This window comes from Fulmarus glacialis, unplaced genomic scaffold (genome assembly GCF_000690835.1).
Source record: "Fulmarus glacialis isolate BGI_N327 unplaced genomic scaffold, ASM69083v1 scaffold3115, whole genome shotgun sequence".
In the NCBI taxonomy this organism is placed as follows: domain Eukaryota; kingdom Metazoa; phylum Chordata; class Aves; order Procellariiformes; family Procellariidae; genus Fulmarus; species Fulmarus glacialis.
Genome location: NW_009213456.1, coordinates 65,963 through 80,610, shown reverse-complemented (window position 1 = coordinate 80,610; position 14,648 = coordinate 65,963). Strand labels below are relative to the sequence as shown.

General features: G+C 43.6%; 1 protein-coding gene across 1 annotated transcript in view; it reads left to right on the top strand.

Moving 5' to 3' along the window:
* Window positions 1-858: 858 nt before the first annotated feature.
* MCM10 (minichromosome maintenance complex component 10) overlaps window positions 859-14,648 on the top strand; it is a 17,240-nt gene continuing 3,450 nt past the window's right edge. The window contains exons 1-14 of the mRNA XM_009578192.1: window positions 859-865; window positions 1,678-1,998; window positions 2,788-2,892; window positions 3,486-3,620; window positions 4,128-4,302; window positions 5,113-5,278; window positions 6,036-6,203; window positions 7,592-7,708; window positions 9,058-9,257; window positions 10,261-10,361; window positions 11,410-11,505; window positions 11,618-11,735; window positions 12,694-12,922; window positions 14,471-14,630. Coding sequence (XP_009576487.1) covers window positions 859-865; window positions 1,678-1,998; window positions 2,788-2,892; window positions 3,486-3,620; window positions 4,128-4,302; window positions 5,113-5,278; window positions 6,036-6,203; window positions 7,592-7,708; window positions 9,058-9,257; window positions 10,261-10,361; window positions 11,410-11,505; window positions 11,618-11,735; window positions 12,694-12,922; window positions 14,471-14,630 — 2,098 coding nt within the window. The remainder of the gene's footprint in view (window positions 866-1,677; window positions 1,999-2,787; window positions 2,893-3,485; window positions 3,621-4,127; window positions 4,303-5,112; window positions 5,279-6,035; window positions 6,204-7,591; window positions 7,709-9,057; window positions 9,258-10,260; window positions 10,362-11,409; window positions 11,506-11,617; window positions 11,736-12,693; window positions 12,923-14,470; window positions 14,631-14,648) is intronic.

Genomic DNA, 14,648 nt, shown 5'->3' with positions numbered 1-14,648 from the left:
CAGGGGCGGCGGCAGCAGCAGGGTGGATCCCTGGGCCAGTGTCACCAGCAGGACAGCGGGAGCACGGAGCTGTGTGGTGGTCACTAGCCACGCCTGCTCGTGCATGCTCTTGAGTTTTGTTGTGTTCTTTGCTGCAAATTAATATTCCGGAGCAAGAGAAAAGAGAGGGCTATGATAAGTGGAGTTTATAGGCGAAACAAAAGTCTCTGCAGCAGGAAGACCTGTAAGCACAGAGTTTGGGTTTGTGAGTAATCCATCCCCAGTGGATTTCTTTTGTGTTATCCGGTCTTCCCTTGGCCATTTATGTCTGCCTATGCTGATTATTTTTCATGGCCATGTGTCCGTGAAATGGAGGAGCTGTGGGAAATGTAGAACGTATGCTTTTAAGAATAAGAACTGTGTTGTGAGGAGAGGGTGAAACCGTGCTACCTTCTTCCATTTTCAAATGAAGACTGAATCCATTTTGGAAAATTTGCTTTAGTTAAATGCTAATTATGATTATAACACAGGACTGATGAGGTGGAAATGGTTATTACGAGGAGAACATGGTAAGCATTTCTTAAAATCTGTGTCTGTTATGGGCTTTTTTCTAAAAGTAATGCCCTTGCGCTGAGTGAGTTCAGCATAGGTCAGAATTTAGATGTAGAAAATGTACATGGAGATTTTAAATTTAGTGGAACCCTCATATGCAGCTGTAAACAAAAACAAGCTGGTGGTTTGCAAGTCATCAAATAAGGAGCCTGAACACAACATGTATTTCTAGCTGAGCTATATCTATTTTAACAGTGTCAATGTTGTTCTCCCCATAACAGAGAATATTTTTCCTTGAGGGGCTCTTGAAGAAATCCTGGTGAAATCATGGATGGTAAGGGGAAAGTACTCTTTTACTTTTAGTAGGAAGTTGTCTTCTGACCAATATGTTAGTTAATAAGTTCAAGTGTTCAGAAAGCTTGCTAAACCTTTTAGCAAGGGAAATAATGTTGCACTGACTTCACTTGAGGAGGCCTTTGAGGTTGCCCCTTGCCTTCTTCATTGTTGTCACCTTTCTGTGATGCTGCTCTGCCCCTTCCCTGGTTTTGTGTTTTCTTCAGCAGCAAAGGCTAAATACATTTCTTATGTTGTTCTGAATTTCAGTTCTGCTCTGTCTGTCCCATTCCTCTCTCCGTCCTTGATTTTCTTTTTTACGCTATTTGTACCTTTGATCCATGTTTCTTTGCTCTATTCTTTTCCTTGAGCAAAGCATATGTGAGAATATGCTTTCTTGCCTGCCTTGCATCTTCTTCAGCTTCTATTGGCAAAAGCCACGTGGGTGTCTCTGTAGAGCTCCTGGCTACAGCTTTACAGGTCTCAAGGCTTTTCTTTGTAACAGCAGCTATTGTACAAGCAGCTGCATCAGAGGAAAAGCCAGCGCTAAGTGGCCTGCAAGTTTTCTGCATACCAACCAGCCTGCATCACAAGCTGAGAGGTCTGCAACCACATTTCCATCCAACCAAACAGCAGGGAGCTGTTTTATTTTCCTTTAGCCAAAGTTGAAGTAGTTTTTTAAGAATGCCACTTGCTGCTCTGATTTAGTTTCAGTTGTCATTAGCTTGTGATTAGAGTATCCTGGATGTTTTATTCCATGGCAGCTTTCCTCTAACTGGACAGAAATAACACAGAGTTTAATTTTTGCCTTAGCTGATGATGACTTGGATCTGTTGGCCTCCCTCCTGGAAGAAAGCGAGGCAACTGAGGAGGGGAATTCTCCTGAGGAGGAAGATGCCCCAGAGGATGAGGGAGGAAAACCAGATGAATACGATGAACTCTTTGATGCAGAAGATGATGCATCCTACACTGAGGAGGTCGATGCTGAGGACAGCATGGTTGATGAGCAGAAGGAGAACCTGGCTACGCTGTTTGGAGATGTAGATGACCTGCTGGAAGAGGAGGCGGCAGAAGAAACTGTCCCCAATTCAGCTCCTAGTCAGGCAAAAGAGAAAACCAACCAAGAACTGCAAGGTTTCTGTAACAGCATCTTTTATCTGATTTGTGATCTACACCTTGTCTCTAGAGAGCTAATGGGCAGAAGGCAGGGCCTGCTGCTTCTCACTTTAGGATGGTGCCCAGAGGGGGAATACAGAAAGCCCTTGTGAAAGTTTCTAAGTCCAGTTTTCAGTGCTCAATGGCCAAACTCACCAAACCTATTTTTCCAAAAGAAAGACAGAGGACTGAAGTAAGCCAAGGAGACTAAATTAGCTCTGGTGAGCGGGACAGGGAAGGTTGCCTATGTACCTGTGCCTTGTCTGATGAAGAGCAATGTTTCCTGTCTTCAGGGCTGTCATCCTGGCATCTTTCACCAGCACAGCAATCCCTTCCCCCTCAGAACTTATCAGCAGGGGGTTCTGCCATACCAGTCAGTGTGGAAGCAGAGCTGGCCACTGAGCCTTCCTGTGTCTAGGCCACATATTTAAATTATATTGGAAGCATTTCTTTATAGTAAGGAGTGCAATTGTCAGCCGTTTAAATTGTCTTATGTTCAGTAGGAAAGATATGTGCAACATGGCAAGGAACATACCACGGTCAAGTGAAATATTTATATAAGAGAAGTCAGCTCCAGGCAGTATGGAAAAGTGTCCCTTCACTGTGAGCTATGTAGACTCAAGTAAATCTGCATTGTGGCTCAAGTCTTTGTTTTCTAAGTTCCTATGATGTAGTAAAACTGCCAGACTTCCAGGGATCTCATAAATCGCTGTTTGCAATGGCTTCCCGCTGTTTTCATTGTTATCCTTTTTCTTCTCTCTTTTCTAGCTGAGCTGAGAAAATTGCAAGAACAGATGAAGACGTTACAGGAGCAGTTGCAAAAGACTGCTATTGGGCAGCAATCCAGTTTGGGCCCTGAGAAGAAAACCCCTGGTAATGAGACTAATTAAATGGGTTTATGATTTGTTGGCCTACCAACGTACAATTTATAGGCAAGACTCCAGATAATCCTAAAGTGGGCACTGAGTAGCAAGGAGGAATGGTGGTCTGCTGTATTCCCACACAGGTTGTTTCCTGCAGCTGCAGACGAAATTAATGAGCTGCAGTTTCGGTATCTGCATCATGGGTTGATTCTGCATGGGGCAGCTTTCATGACTGAAGTGCTCCAGGTCTTGTGCTGGAAATGTCCCTTCTTACTGGCAGACATTGGTACACCCAGAAAACACAACTATGTTTGTTGCTGTAGCACATTGGGTGTAGTAATGAAACTACATGGGAAAATTGAAAAGCAAGGGGGTGTTCCTACTTTCCACAGCTTTGTGGTTTCAGTGATATCCAGAGTTTTAGGTCATCATGATGAAGAGGCATTGGGGCTTTTCCAGCTGTTGCATTTCAGATGCTGGCAACTTAGCTGAAGGGCTTCTATGTCGACTTCTTATTCAAAGAATTACTTAATTTGGAGCAGTCCTTAGTGTTTGAGTCCAGATCCTGAGATCACATAAATATTTTTTTGTTTTCTTGCCCAGGTAAATCTCCCTGTCGACCCTTAAAGGAAGGGAAAGTTCAGAAGCTGCAAGAGTCACCATGTTTCTCAGCCCAGCTGGGCAATCCTTTACCGCCAGCCAAGCGAGGAATCCAGAAATCAAAAGCATCCTCAGCAGGTACCATTCTCAGTCTGCCTTTCACTGAAACACACTGGACTTTTGTCAAAAGCCTATCTAGTTCACAGCAGCAGGGTAGACGCATCCAGTTTTATACTAGTCAGTGCACCAGTAGCAGTCTGGTGCAAACAGATCTACAGAGTTAATTATTGTGTTCTTTGCAATGGGTGCTGTGCTCTGTACTGCTATGGTTAACTTCGACACTGACAGCAGTCTAGCTTGCATCTGTGTATCCTACAGTTTAGCTTGCCTGGAAAATGAGAGCTGCTCTGGGAAGCTCCTCACCAGGCAGAACTCATTTACTCATCAGTTACTGATCTGGAGCTGTCAGTTAGTCCCCAGCTGACTGGGAGACCAGTTCAGTGCAAATAAGGCAGTTTTACACCTTTTTCTTAAGTGTGTTATATTAGACTCCTGTCTCTGGTCAGGTGTAAGTTAGTGTTATTTTAATTTAGAAGTTTTCTTTCATTATTAAGATTTTCTTTCTTGCTTTTTTCCCTGCTAAAGAGAACAAGATTCCTCCTCCACGGCAAGTCCTCAGTCTGGCGTTCCAGCCTCTCAAGTCTGCTGCAGGGAACACACCCAGTAAGGTGACCAGAGAGAAGACTCCTCACATGTCTACATGCTCCAGTGCAACGACTCAGCCAGTGTCTGTGGAAACCTTCTCGGGACTGAGATTAAGGTCAGCAGCCCAGCACTGAGCTCTGTCTGGGGACATCGCCTTCCAGTAATGGGAGACAAAACGCCATCAGTCCGATGTCCTGTGATGCTAGTCACACAAGTGGTGTGCAGAGGACTGGATTTCTGATTTGCTGTATATACATCGTTTAACTATGTCAGATTAGTCAATTGTCATTAGGGGATGTAACACAAAGCCACAGCATTGGGTGGTTGATCAGTAAATAGGTAACATTGACTTTTGGCTTATTACCGTATTTCTGTTTTCACCTTTGCTCTTTTCTAACAAAAAAAGCTATCCTTTCATTAGCATTGCCTTCCCTGGGGTGTCCTCAGTGGTGGAGGAGGGAAGCAGTGGGCATGTGCAAAGCCCGACTGTGCACCAGTTGAGCAGATTTTGCACCACTCTGAGAAGCCTCGGGAGCCACTCGTGATCCCAACTCGATGTGGCCACAAGAGGTCTCTGAATACCCACGGTGTCTTTCCTCACCAGAAACCATGCTGGATTTCCAAACCTTGCTCAGACAGTCATGGTACTCAGTCCTTCCTGAAATGAGCAGAGTTAATGCAGGCTTGGGGCTAAGTTGCAGTGCAGCTTTTTGGACAAAAAACAGTATGATCAGTAGCTTTCTGATATTTGTACAGTGTCCTGAACTGGGGGGGGTTGTTTCAAGTGAACTCAGGGTGATATAAGGCACAGAGGCATTTTGCAGCAACACATAGTCTCCCCAGGAGAATGCTGGATGGTTTTTATTGTCTCTGCCCATTTATGCCAATGGATGTGTTCTCTTATACATGCTTTTGCTTGATCTAGAAAACCCCGGGTTTCATCGGCTGAAATGGACAGGAAAATGGCTAACCGGAAGCTCATCCGACTGTCCCAGCTGAAGAGCAAACTTGCTGCAGAAAACCTGGAGGAAATAGACTGGGTAACATTTGGAGTCATAGTGAAGAAGATCACTCCTCAGAGCGCAAATAATGTAAGTAACTTTGTTGTATCCCTTGCTCACTTCAAGTGAAATGCTGGTCTTCTTTCCTGAGAAACTAATTAGGACTTCAACTTAATCAGCCAACTCCATGTAGTTAATGAAAAGCTACCGTATTAAAGCTCTTGGCTCGTCTGGTTTCATGCAGTAATGCTGCAGTAAGTCCTCAGGTCCTTAGCTTAAGTCCTTAGCTTATCTGGTGCAACTATACCAGACAGTAGCATTGGCTAATGTAACCATGGCATAAATCTGTCTTAAATCTGTTCATCCACTGTTACATGTTAAATGCCAGTGCGAAAAAAAGAACTGTGACTTTCTAGACAGGCCTCTTGTTTTAAATGTGCCAACACATTCTGCTTCCATCATTTCCCTAGAGGTCATTGTGTCCTAGATGGTGTACATGTCCTATAGAAAGTCATTGATGAAACAGAGATCTGGATACGCCTTGGGTTTTTTTGTTCAGTGGGGTAAAAACGTCTTTATTCAGCGAGCAAGAGTGCTGTCCAGCTTTAGTATCAGGAAGATTTGTGGTAACAGTGTTATTGTGCTATTTTGGCCTTTAAGAATCCCAGAGCTGGCTGTGTGGCATAGCTGGAGATACTGTATCTAACCTCTACTGAGGTTACAAATTGTGATTTTCTAAATCAGGAGAACGGGGTGGGGGAATCAGAATAACTCTTTAAAAGCAACAGCAAGAGGGGATGCAGTCAGTGTCCCTGTACTGGGAGCTGAAAGGAAGTGTCTGTTCCAGGGCAGAACCTTCAGTATCTGGCAGCTGAACGACCTACGGGATCTCAATCAGTGTGTCTCACTCTTCTTGTTCGGTGATGTCCACAAAGAGTACTGGAAGACAGACCAAGGCATGGTCATCGGGCTGCTCAATGCTAATCCTATGAAACCTAAAGAAGGCTCAGATGAGGTGAGAGGATTTTTCACTTGCCCATCAGCTGTAGATAAAAACCAATAGCTGAACTTTTTCATATCTGCTTGAGATTTAGCTTTATAACATATATTAAGGCTGAAATTACAGCAGTCTGCCTAAACAGTTTGAATTGCATTCAGATATTTGTGTGGTGTGTATTTGCTCCTGGTCTTCTGGTAGACTGAACTTCAAGAAGTCCTATTAAGCATCTAAAACCAGAGTTTATTCACGTGTTTAATCTTCTCTTGGTAGCAGTCGGCTCTTCCACAGATGTAGGGAGTGTATTTTCATTTCAGTTTATTCAGCTACTTCAGTGAAATGCCTGTTTCAGCCTAGAGGTCTCTCAAAGCTGAAAAAGGTGGGGAAGCTCATTTTTCTCTTCTAATTTAAGCATGAGATGTGATTGCAAAATGTTTCCTGGTTCCAAAATCATGACTGAGATGAAGCAATATTTGATTTATTAAACAAACGATGTATTATGTTTAGTAAGTTGATACATAGTAGTTCACTTGTTTAATCAATTACTTACAAATGCAGAACATGATGAATTACTTTTCTGTATGTATGAAAACATTTAAGGTGGCTTCATTTTGCTAATAAATTAATTTTTTTTAATATCTTTTTAATTGCACTGGAATGGAAACCATTTTTACTGACTTCTGTCAAGGGGAATTTCAATCTAGTAGCTGCTGATGTAGTGTTTTGCATTTTAAATTCTCCAAATGGAAAAATTAAGAATCTCATTAATTGTCTATTAAGCTATATAATTGCTTGAATTAACATGAATAAGCAGTAGAAAGTCCTGTTGGTGAGTAGGAAGGCATACCAGATTTAATGTAAGGGTTGTATTTAACTGTTAGGAACGGCTTTTAGCTAAAATTTACACATTTAGAACTACATTAAAACTAACTTCTCAAACTGTTTCTTACCTACAGACACAATTCCCAGTATCTTTGGTTATGTGAAGTAGACATTGTTCTTGCACAGGAGTCAAGTTTTGATTGGACCTAGACATATGGAGAGGGATAGAGAGCTCTAGTACATCTCCTCTTCCTATCCACTGCCGAATATGGTTGCCATGATGGTGTCAGAGCCAAGCAGTTGTACAGAACCATCATTTATAGCACAACTAGATCTGCCTTTGGTGGTCCTTGGTTCCTGAGGTTCTGAGCATAGAAATCCAACGTCTTCCATCTCTTTGTGAGAAAGAAATTCACTTTTTTTCTTTTTAACTGGCCTTTTCTCAATCTGAACAGGACATGTGGCTTTCTTAAACTAGGCCTGCATTTTAAAACTGTGTTGTTAATACCAGAGGTACCAAACCAGTGACATCTAGAGAGAAGCCCATCCAGTCCTCCTCAAGGCATGTTCTGATTTCTTTCTAGGTGTGTTTGTCTGTTGACCATCCCCAGAAGATCCTCCTCATGGGTGAAGCTCTGGACATGGGCACCTGCAAAGCCAGGAAGAAGAATGGTGATCCTTGTGCACAGATTGTGAACCTGGTCTGTATCTCAGTAGTTAGGACATCCTAAAGTGGGTGGAGAAACTGAGAAATGAAACCCAGAGGAGCTGCTTCTGTGATAGCACTGTAGCAGCAGCACAGTAGTTCCCTAAATGCAAAGCTGGTGCTGCAGTGAAAAGAGGTGGTCTTGACCCATGACTGCCACTGTCTCCACACCCTTTCACTCTCCTTTGCGCCGGTGCAAGCTTCCATGCACTGCACTAGAGAACTCATCCAAGGTAAAACAATAGGAGGTTTCTCTTGGGAATGGTTGTGTTTTTCAGAGATGGTTTTAACCCAATGAGTTCCCTGGTCCAGTGTGCCTGCAAGCTGCCAGGATATTTATACCTGAATGTGGGGCACTGGAGATGAGAGCAAAAAGGTGTTAGGATTCTTCTTTTAGGGACAGTACTGACTTGTACTAGTTTAAGGAACTTGTGGACTATGTCACTTCATAACCATGTGATGTTATGGTACCTGAAAGGAACCATGTCTAAGTTGGAAGGGTTATAGTTAGCAGGGTAGCACTTAGAAGGAGGAGAGAAAATGAAGGAATGAAGAACTGGGGAGGAACTCAAAGTGTGTGGAGTGGGAGGAAGACAAATACAGAAGGTACTTGTAGCAAAACAAGGCTGTGATTGCAGACCACACTCCGGGAGGTGGCTGTGCACAGGGCTCTCAACGTCAGTGAGATGTTCCAGTGCCACCTGGAACAAACCGTAGATGGAGGCTGTCTGGCAGAAGAACCTCATGAAGGAATTGTCTGTCTGTTTAATTAATGACAAAAAATGTTTGGTTGTGGGGTTATACAAATCTGGGGCAGATGAATATCAATGAGAATGGAGAGGGTTTTTTGGTAAAAAGTTAAAGAACACCCTGAGTGAGTGCGTTTATGGCACTGCTGTACCTGACTGGCAGGCTCACTATCTTCAGTTCTAAACTCCCTCAGATTGACACTGAAAACTGACAAATCAGTTTGAAATGAGTGCATGAAATATCTTGCTCCAGTGTTAGTTTTCCTTTGTGTTCATACCGGTAAGAAAATTGCATACAGTTCAGAGTCAAGAGTACAGAATCTGGGCAAGAGGACCTGCGACATGAGTTGAGCCAAGGAATAGCCTTAAAATTCCTTGACACACAGGTTTTTTTCCAGTGATTAGTATGGGCAATTTTAGTTTTGTTTTCCATTGCTGGAGTGTGAGCATATGTTTGCTGAGTTGGTCAAATGCTGGAGTACTGCATTAGAAATGTTACTTCAGTTTAGCCATAGAAGGATGCATGTGGGTGAGAGGAATGAAGTAAATTGTAATTGCTAGTGTTCTGCAACAGGCTTCTCCCATTTCTTTTCAGAACGACTGTGAATATTGTCAGTATCACATACAATCCCAGTACAAGAAGCTCAGCTCGAAGCGGGCAGATCTGCAGTCCACCTTCTCTGGTGGCCGCATTCCCAAAAAAGTTGGTCGGAAAAATCCCAGTTTGAAGGAGAGGCTGTGTCAGGATGGGTTTTACTATGGAGGTGTCTCTTCAGCAGCATATGCAGCCTCAGTGTAAGATAAACCACTTCTTTCCTTTGCTTTCGAACAGAATTTCCCTCCCATATACAAGTGAGCCTGAAGCTGTCTCCAAGGGGGGCTGTTTAGTTAGAGATCCCTTTGACTTAACTACATTCACCAAATAGGAATAAATGTCCCACGTTTGGTGTAATCCTCCCGGCCCCATGGGGTAACAAAGCTGCTATTCGATAGGAAAATTTTAACAGTCAGTGCTAAGATGTGGTAAGGAGTGTTTTTACCTCTAAATTAATACTGTGTTGTGAAGCCAGACAGCATTGTGTTTCAGTAGATGAAATGAACTGTATCATGAGATCCCAAGCATTTGAGTCTCCGAGATGAGTATTTTTCAGTGCCATTCCCTTACTGTATTTTGTTATGGCTCATTGCACTTAATCCCGGACTCAGTGTATTCTGTATTTCCTCCTCCTCTCTTCCTTGACTGAAATAATACAATATCACTATGTGTTAATGAAGAGACAGTAGTACACCCTGCATATTATTAAGTGACCAAGCTAAGTAGATCAGTATGCATCTCATAACTAGCACGGAGGGGCCAGGTCCTTCATCCAAATCCCCCTGAAGACAGCTGTGGAAAGACTTAAGTCACAGCTGGATCAAGCCATGTTTGCACACGGCTTTCATTCCCTTACCACTGCCCTATGATAACTGGTGTGACTCTGCAGTAACGAAGCAATTCCAGCCTCCTCTCCATCCCTGGGTCTAACTGTGAGCAAAGCTTAGACATTATCTACGCTTAGTTTTCTCTTAATGCATAGGAAATACATATCTCAACCCAGGGAGAAATGGGAGATGCTGAACATTGTGCTAGAATTTGGATTTAGACCCACGTCCTTCCCAAAGACAGACAGATGGCAGGAGAGAGGCACCCTTTAGGGTGGCTGGATTTTTGTTGAAGCACTGGGCTGGTGTTCGAGCTCCTGTCCTTGCTCTAAGCATGGGAAAACTCTGATGTTCTGTTTTTGTTTCCTCTTTCTAGTGCAGCAGCTGCAGTGCCGAAAAGGAAGATTCAAACCACTCTCTCCAATCTGGTCGTGAGAGGAGTTGATGCAATTGTCCAGGAAACCAGGCAGAAAATTGGTACCTAATTACCCATGTAGTCTCTTCACCCTCCAGATATTTTCAGCTTGATGTGTAGATGTGTCCCAGGACCCTGCTACTCACTGAATGAATCTGGCAATTGGTTTGCTACAGAGAGAGCCATTTGCAGGCTGCTTTCTCAATTGATCAAAACTCCTCTTCCCTCTAGAATCGCAGCTGCAAGGCAAATGTAACTAAGCAACTGTCTAGCTCCATGCATCTTTTTTTCATCAGTACCCCTGAATTAAGTCTCCTGTTCTGTCTTTGGACAGTGACAGAAGATCTTTGCCAGATTAATGGGAATTGGAAGTTTTAAGAACTTTGAACCAGAGAATTTATTTTATTTGATTAAAATAAATTACTTCTGTCAATCTTGAAAGCTTCCCAGGAATACTAAGTATAAATCAGAGTCAGGTCTGCAATGCAGGGGACCTCCTGAATACCCTCCAGAATACCCAGTTTCTAGTGCTTTTCTTTTGTGATCTTCAAACAATGTTCCTTCCATAGCCTTTGGGATGTCACCGATCATCTCTGCCTCCATTTCGTTTCTGTAAAGCACTTAATATTACATCCTCTTTATGCTCGGTGGAGAGCAGATGACAGATTATTCAAACTATCTGCTCTAGATGCCACTTAGATCTTTCACTTCCTTCGGTTGCCTCCATTTCAGACAACATAGTGCGTGTCCTGTCTCTAGCTTTTAGCTGCTCTTAATTCTCCAGGGATAAGATGTGCTGTCTTCAGGGCTTTCAAGCATTCTAAAAATGGGAAAAGTGAGAACACCACAGACAGCCAAGGCTGATGGGGAACTGACTGACTGATGAAATTGCTGAAGGGGTAGAAATGTCTTCGTGATGTGCTCTGTGAGGACAAGGCCTCGGGCAACCAAATATAACATAGAAGTTGGCCTTGCTTTAGGGGGGTGCTCACTCAGGTGACCTGCAGGGGATTCTTGCAACCTAGACTACTCTACATCTCTAAAGCCAGGCCTACTTCCCTTCCTGGCTCCAAATCTGTTGTACTTCTGCCTCTTCTGCTCCAGGTGCAGCAAAGAGACCCATGCAATGTTCTGAGGAATTCAAGGAACTGCTGGCACAGCCAACTTTTGGAGCACGAAACCTCTGCAAACACTGGACCAAAGCAGGTATTGTCCTTTTGCCTGAAGGAAAACCCACTCCTGAAAACACTCAACTTCCTTCTGAGCAAACATTAGTGGCTTTTTTTTTTGGTTTGGTTTTGTTTTTTTTTTTTCCCAGATGCTGAAAAGAAGCAAGGGTCGAATTTCCAGTCTGTCTCTGCGTCAGCACTGCTCAAGCAACAGAAACAGAAATTGCTGGAGGCCAGAAAAAAGCGATCTGAAGAGATTCAGAGGCGGTAATACATACTGACTTTCACAGGAAGGGTTCCGTTATTGTGGCCCTAAGTATAACCGTGGGAGGTGTTTTGCTGTTTTAATAAAAACTTCATTTAAATAGAAATACCCCAGTATTCAGTGGAGAACCAAATGCTCCAGTGCAGTGCCCAGCAACTGCGTGATGGGAAGAGGCTGGTTACAGTAGGAAACTGGGGTCAGGGGTCCTGGTTCTGTTCATTGCTGGCTTGCAAGTGTCATCTGAACCTTAAGATTTGCCAAGTGTTTTGTGCATATCTTGTTAGCAAACCTAAGAAGAACCTCAGAAGAGCCACCCGGGGTGAGACTGAGATTGATGTAGCCAAGCAGCCTCAAAAGGCTCAACAGGAGCCAAAACAGAACCTGAAGGAGAATAATAAGACTAGACACAATCATGATGATATTTCCCCTAAATACTCTTCCAGCCTACAACACTATGTATTTCAAGTATCTTCAAGTATCATGTATTCCAAGCTAGAGGTGGTGTCTGTCACAATATCTCTGAAGGTATTTTTTTTTTCCCATGAACCTGCCCAACCTCTTCACCATGACCTATGTAAACGTAAGCATTTATGTGACTCCTGTGACAAGGAGCCCCACTGCTAAACTACCTGTTCTGCAAAGAAGCCCATTTTTGTGCTTTCAGCTCCCACTTCCCAGCTTCATTTGATGCTTCTCTCTGTTTTTTGTTTTGGAAAGCAATTAGCCATTCACTCCTTCTGGCGACTTCATCAAGTCACTCTTGATTTCAGCAACCCAGTGTGTTCCTTACCAGTCTCGTTTTCCTCTCCTGAATGCCGGAACTGCTGTATGATTTTCTAGCAATAAAAGGCCAATTAGTGAAAAATCAGTCTGCGTCCCTTCCACTCCTATCTGTTTCTTAAACCTTTCTGTCTCTTTGACTTATGTCCTTATTTCAATGGATTATTCTTGTCTTACAAGGTTTCTCCAGAACACAAGTAAAGCCAGCAGCCCTGCTTTGCCGTCCTCCTCCAGACAGCCCTCATTCCATTCCCCAGTACCTGGGGCAGAGTTTCCTAGAGCTGCAAAAATGTCAACTCCTCAAAGGCCCAGGCTGGGCACAGGCTTCTCAGAAGGAGAAGATATCCTCTTCTTTGATGGGTCTCCACCTCCAACACCAAAGCTAGACAGCTTGGCAGAAGCCAGAAAGGTAACATCTCTTTGAATCTTTTTAGTATTAAGAAGGGGAGGTTAAGGGAAGTTTGGTTTGCGGTAGCAGAGGAGTCTTTGATCAGATACAGGACAGCTCAGTGCTGTTATTGGTGAAGTTCCTGATTTGTGGGATCAGACTAGGCTGTATTATGGTACACAAGAAACCTGCGGTTCCTGACAACTGTTAGTACCAAGGTTCATGCTACCATCTTGCCTGTAGTCAACCTCCAGAGCAGTGGAATAGCTGCTGAAGAGGGGGCTGTGTCTGTGACGTTTGGCCACAGGAGCTGGTGTCTCTTGCTAATTCAAAATTCACCTGAATTTTGAATTCGTCAGCAGCGAGTTGTTATGATCTGTCTCACATGTGATGTTCATGAGCTCACTCTTGATCTTCCCTGAAGACAAGCATCACCGAAGCCACTGACACAATGGCAATTTCAGCAAATGCCAGTTGGGTGTGGATAGGGAACAGATGAGTCTCTTGGGATGGAACTGGGGAAAAGGAGATGGGGAGATAAGGCATCTCATTTAAGTCATGAGCCTGATGCTAAGCTTTTTGCTGAAGAAACACCTCTTTCTTTATGCACGCTAGCAGCTTCTGTGAGTAGAAGTGACTCTGTTCTTCATGACCTGACATAGTCTGTCATCTCTTAGGGACATTACCTTTGCAGAGCAGTTTGGAGTAGCTGTGTTGCTCTGCTTACGCTCTGTTCTTCATGCAGCTGGGACAGAGCTTCTCTGCTCTTGTGTTTTGGGGGTTTGAGACACTTTAAAGCTTCAGGTTCTGGATAGGTCCTGGACCAGGATGGAAGGTGCTGAACTGATTTTTACAGAAGAAAGGAGAGAAAGGCCTGTCGCTGTTGATTGTTTTACAAGCATGAAAACCCTTAAGTGCTGGGAAGGGGCAGGGGATTTGTGCTGAAAATCCCTGGAGTGCTCAACTGTGCATGTTTGTTCTTTGGCATTGCTAGTGCTGTGTATCGTGGGTGTTTTCTGTCTGCCAGGTAAGCAACAGGGTACTAATCTGGTTTAGCTGTGTTGTGCCATGAGTTTGGACAAGTTTGGTGTCTAGACAGAACAGACTGCATCTTTCCGTGGCGCAAATTTGTTCACGTTTGTCAAATAAACTTTTCTCTTCCAGCAGGGAAGAAGGAGTCTTAACATTTTGGGAGTATGGAAAAGAATAGTTGTATGCAATTTTCAGTTACCAATTATTACCAATTTATGTGGAAATCTCAAGTGATTTGATTCCTCTGGAAAACTTAGTGATTTGTGAAGCAGTTAAAGCACAGCTGCAGAGATATCAAGCCTGGTAACACCCCTGGAGGAGTGATTTTATGGTTTGGGAAGTCACGAGAGGTTGGGTGATGTAGTGAATTGGATGTACAGCAGAGCTGGGAATTTTGTTGGGCCTCTCTTCGGCCAGCTCCGTGCTCAGTGGATCTCGTCTCCTCCGTTTGACAGACTTCCTCTGCTACTTCTGGAAGTAGGAACATGGGAGCTAGAGTGGTCACCAACATATTCATTGGTCTTTCCTGTTTTCTAGCTGGCTGCAATACACCGACTACAAGCAAAAGGCCAGATTCTTGCTAAAACTGACCCGAACAGTGTCAAGAGGAAAAGAGCTGATGTTGATGATGTCCTAGAAATTGTTGAAAGAGTTGAGAAAAACATTGCTCAGCCACAAGGTACAGAAGCAGAGAATGGTATGTAATGTTAGCTTC